A 5,463-nucleotide genomic window follows, 5' to 3' on the forward strand; every position below is an offset into this window, starting at 1 on the left:
CCTATTTGTGAGTCCCACAAGTTTGGGACTGCAAATCTCCAACATGTATTCTTCCTTTCCGGTCTCTCACGAAGTCCCTCACGTAGTTGTAAGTACGCTCGCCACAATTCATCGCCGCCAGCCTTTCCATCACGTATTCGTGATCGACGTTATCAAACGCCGGCTTCAGGTCTATCGCCATGACCACTCGCTCGGTGTTCCTGCCCTTAGGAAATTCATCCAGTACGTTTTCTTATAAAAGCGCAAAAATGTCCTGCGTACTAAGGTAAGGCCTGAACCAAACATTGCGTTGTGGAAGAAGCCGTTCTCCTCGATGTACGGTTGCAGCCTGTTCTTGACGACTCTTTCCATTAGCTTCCCAACCGCCAAAGTCAGAGAGATCGGCCTCAGGATTTCGAGTCCGATCATCTTCCCCGGTTTTGAAATAAACTATATATCGGACTGCTTCCACTCATCCGGCAGCTTTCCTTGCTTCCAGACTTCGTTGAACATATCGGTGAGTCTCCTGTACTCCTTCTCTGGTAGGTTTCTTAATGCTCCGTTGGTGACTCCATCTCTGCCCGGCGTGCTGTTTCTCGCTTCCCTCGCCGCAGCCTTGACTTCCCCAATTCTAATCTTCTCGTCCAATTCCTGGTTTGGTCTGCCTGAATACTCCGGCAGCTCTCGTTCCGTCCGGGATGTATCTTTGTCGCACGTACTCTATGAGTTCGTGATCGATTCCCTTAAATTGGTGAATGATTCTTTGCATCGTCTTGCTTCCTTCGCTCCTCATCTTGGTCGGATCCACGAGATAGTTGAGCAAAGCCCACGTATCCTTGTTGCCGAGTCCCGTGCCTTTCTTCATATCTTCACACCGTTGTTCCCAGTTGTGCCGAGCAAGTTGCTGCGCGTACTCTTCTATTTGCCGGTCCATTTCCGCCACTCTCTTTCCGATCTTGCGGTTGTATCGCTGCCGCTTCCATCTCCTCGTGAGCTTCCGACGTTCGTCCCACATCGCCATGACCTTGCTATCCGCCGCGGGGTACTTGGGCGTCAGCTTTACCTCGCTGGTGTTCTTCTTCATCACTTCCTTGATCGTTTTCGCCCAGACGACCGGGTCCGTAACGCCGTCGAGCTCCGCGTCCTTTCTAAAGTCTTCCCAGTTTGTGTGTCTGGTCTTGCCTATGCTCCTTTCCCTGAGGTCCGTTTCCATCTCTATCTCTATGATATAGTGATCGCTTCCCAAATTTTCGCATGTGTTTGACCATTTTACTTTTACGTTCTTGCAGATCGTCAAGTCCGGACTCGTGTCGCTGGTTCGCCCGCCGCCCGTCCTCGTCGGGTTCCATACTTCGTTCTCTATCGAAAGCCCCTCCTCTTCAATTGTTTCCAAGAGTTTCTTCCCCATGCCATTGCTGTATTTGTAACCCCAGCTTTCGTGTGCGGCGTTGAAGTCCCCGAGAATAAGCAGTGCGTTGTCTCCCGCGGCCTTAATCGCTTCTTTGAAGAGTTCCTCGAAAACGTCCTTTTGTTTCCTCGAGTATACATTCAAAATGAAAACGCTCTCGTTTCTTCCTCTTCTTTTAGGCACCAGTTCTAAAAGAACGTTATCGATGTCTTGTTCCGTATCGTGCACGATCGCCGTATAGTTCTTACTGACGAGCGTAGCTACCGCCGGTTTCTCCATGCTATTGAAGTACGCGTCATACCCCGTTACCTTCGCTATTGTCTTGACTTCCTGCAGCGCCATCACTGCCGGCCCGTCACCGTTTATGAAGAACTGCAGATTCTTAGCTTTGGGTCCTAAGCCTTTACAATTCCATTGCCATATTTTGATTTCCCTGTGCTTAGACTTGGCCATGTTTACCGGCCTTGATTTCCATTGCTTCCATGATTTGCTCCATAAATAGGCTTAGGCTCTGTTGAATCGCATTCTGACATTGTTCCATAAACACATTTATTCTCTGCTCCATTCTATCGGGGCGCTCGTGCATGTTTCCAGTATTGCTCGGCTCTCCCCCTGTAACACACCTTGCTTGCATATCTGTCTCACAATTCGTTCTCCTCTCCAATATGACCGGCCTTCTGTCCCCCTGCCCGGCTCTTGCCTGCTTCTCCCTCTCAGCTCTCCTTTTTGCCTGCAGCTTCTCTCTTTCCGCTTGCTCGGCTTTCCTCTGTTCCGCCTCCCGCAGTTCTTTCACTCTTTTCGCCTCTGTGCGCTTTTTTCCCTCTATTGCATGCTGCTTGCGCCCTTCTGCCGCAAGCTCCTCACTTTTCCTGACCACTTCTAGTAAAGCCGTCGTTCCTCCGTTCATTAGGTTCTCTATTTGTTGTAATATTTCATGCATCTTGCTTGTCTCTGTCGTCCCCATATTGTGCTCTATGTTTGCCGCTTGTTCTGTTCTGTTACCGGCCCAAGTACTCGCTTTTGGTAAGTTTCTGAACCGCCCATCAGGCGGCGCCTTGTACTTCTTTTCGCATTCTCTGTCTCCGGTGCGATGACCCTTCCCGCACAGTACGCACTTGATGACGCACCCTTCCTCCTTCGGGTGCGTCTTTCCGCAGTCTCTGCAAGCTGCCTCGTACGGACATACGTCGGCGCGATGCCCCACTCGCATGCACCTATAGCACACCTGTCGTCTGGGTGTGTACTCGTACACTCTGTATGCGCCACCGTAGAAGTACACGTACCTCGGCTTGACATTTCCGCTGAATGTCAATAATACGACCTTCGATTCTCCTAGGCGCCGTGCCGCTATACAATACAATATACAATACAAACTTTATTCTCACCACAGATACATGTGGTGAATGGGAGGCCGGAGAAAAAGCTGCAGAAATGCAGCTTGACGAGCTCCGGACCCCCCACTCAGCAGCTATGACGGAACACAAAAACAAATAAAATGCGTTCAGAAATAAACAATGCAAATATAGTGCGCACATAAGGAATACATTCTTAAGTATTAAAATACAAATTGAGTATACTGCTGTTTGACATATTCACAACATCTATATTTTGATCACAATATTCATTCAACAAAAAAGGTAAAGCATAACGTATTGTTTGTTTTCCATAATTTGTCCTGCATTTCGGAATTTTCCAAGGTTGGTGATGTCTAGACGGGTAATGATTCTCTGTTTCTTTTAGTTCAGATAGTTGAAGAATTGTACTGGAACGGCCGTAAGTAGCATTTCTGTAAGCTATTGTTAAACGGTAGTTATAAATTTGCTGTATGTTAAGGATCCTATATAATTGAAACAATGATTCGGTGTGATGAATGTAAGAAACATCTGATATTATTCGTATCACCTTTTTTTGCAATAAATGTATCATATTTAAATTTGAATCAGACGTATTTCCCCAGACGAGATTGCAATAACACAAATGGGAATAAAATAATGAGTTATATAAAACCCTTTTTACGCTTTTCGGTAGAACATGTCTATGTTTGTTCATAATTCCTACAGATTTACCCAGTTTAGAGCAGAGCTTTCTTATATGGTTAGTCCAGAGCATATTATCACAAAAAATAACTCCAAGTGTTTTAACACTATTTACAAATTCAATGTGCAAGGATCCAAATTTGAGAGGATTGTATAATCTATCGCTCGAACCACGTGGGCGAAATATTATTGCTTTTTTTTTTAGACATTAATAGTTAAACTATTTACTTCAGCCCATGTTTTTAATTTTATAAGAAACGCATTTGCTTTATTTACAAGACCCTCCTCGGATGAATCTGAAAAAAATACACTGGTGTCGTCTGCATAGATAATATATTTGCAACTTGAATCGAGTTTCACTATGTCATTTATATATAACAAAAAAAGAAGTGGCCCGAGGATACTTCCCTGGGGAACTCCTGATAATATATTTAAAGGTGATGATCTCTGATTTTTAATTTGCACAAATTGGGAGCGATGCTGTAAATAGGACTTAATTAGTGTGAGTGGAAGGTCGCGAATGCCATAAGAAAATAATTTATCTAGCAGGATTAAATAATTTATGCAATCAAATGCTTTGCTGAAATCTAAAAACAACCCAAGCGTCAAAATTTTGTCTTCGAAATTTCTAAGTATATGTTCTTTTTGAACTAATAAGGCTGTTTCTGTCGATCTATGTTTTCGGAATCCAAATTGACAGTCAGTAATGAGCGAGTGCTTATCACAGAAATTAATAATGCGGGAGTGAAAAATCTTTTCTAACCCTTTTGAGAATACTGGAAGAATGGATATAGGACGGTAATTTCCTAACTCATTTTTGTTTCCTGATTTGAATAAAGCTACAACTTTCGCGATTTGCATTTTTTTAGGAAAGATACCGGAAGATATTGCGAGGTTGTATATGTATGTTATATATGGGGCAATAATATCTGCTACATATTTTACAGGTTTAATTTGTAAATCATCCGCATCACGACTGCCACTGTTACTCAGACACATAATAGAGGAACACACTTCAGTCTCATATGTGGGGTACATAAAGAGCGATTCCGAGATAGGCTTAATATTTTCTGACGCTTCATGATAATAAGAGTTGTTCCCGATATTCACAAAATGGTTGTTAAATACGTTTGCCAGGTTTGAGGCACTTAAGACCTCTCCATTATGTTTAAAATTTTCAAAACTTTCTGGCTTGTAAGACGAATTGAAAACACTATTTATACGTTTCCATAATATATCGGCCTTTTTTAGACACTCAGCATCAAACAGACTAGAATAATAAATTATTTTAGATTTTCTAATTTCCGCTGTTAATTGGTTTCTGTATTCTTTGAAATTGACTAATGCCACTGCCTCACGTGTCACAAGAAATGTTTTATAAAGTTTATATTTTATACGCGTCTTCTTAAGGAGTGCAGTGGTCATCCAAGGCTTTCGTCCTTTCCGAGCAAGTTTAATAGTTTTATTTGGAAAACAAGAAAAATAAACCTGTTTAAATTTTTCCAAAAACGCGTTGTATGCACTATCCACGTCTTTTGAGTTCAGTACATCGGTCCAATCAGTGGCCAATAATTTCTGCCTAAATGCATCTAGTGTAAGTGGTGTAATGTTTTGGAAAGTCATAGAATTTGTGTCACGCTTATGTACCTCTCGTGTTGTGTCAGCTAGCATAAATATGGGCAGATGGTCGCTAATATAGGAGCTTATTACGCCAGCTTTGATCTTTTCCTTCTCATGGTTTGTAATAAAAAGATCTATTAATGTTGATGTAGAAAGTGTAGTGCGTGTGGGATGAGTAATTACATTAACAAAATTGTTCGCCGTTAACAATAATAACAAGTCGGCCGCGTTGGGGCTAGTTTCCAACAAATTAATATTTAGATCGCCACCAATAAAAAGAACATATTTGCTTTCGTTTGCGTGACACAGCAGTTTATCTAGAAATGTCAAAAATCGTGCCACATTCCCGCTGGGCGGACGATATATAACAGCAAAAATATAAAAGTCCCGTTTTATACACAGTATTTCATAGTCACCCGT

General features: G+C 42.6%; 1 protein-coding gene across 1 annotated transcript; it reads right to left on the reverse strand.

Annotated features, from left to right (window-relative positions):
• Positions 1-610: 610 nt before the first annotated feature.
• Positions 611-1,840, reverse strand: LOC120848139. The gene has a single exon (XM_040220095.1). It carries the CDS (start codon positions 1,838-1,840, stop codon positions 611-613), a length of 1,230 nt encoding a protein of 409 aa, XP_040076029.1.
• Positions 1,841-5,463: the final 3,623 nt, after the last annotated feature.

Source organism: Ixodes scapularis, unplaced genomic scaffold (genome assembly GCF_016920785.2).
Source record: "Ixodes scapularis isolate PalLabHiFi unplaced genomic scaffold, ASM1692078v2 PGA_scaffold44__24_contigs__length_19508400, whole genome shotgun sequence".
NCBI classification, from domain to species: Eukaryota; Metazoa; Arthropoda; class Arachnida; order Ixodida; family Ixodidae; genus Ixodes; species Ixodes scapularis.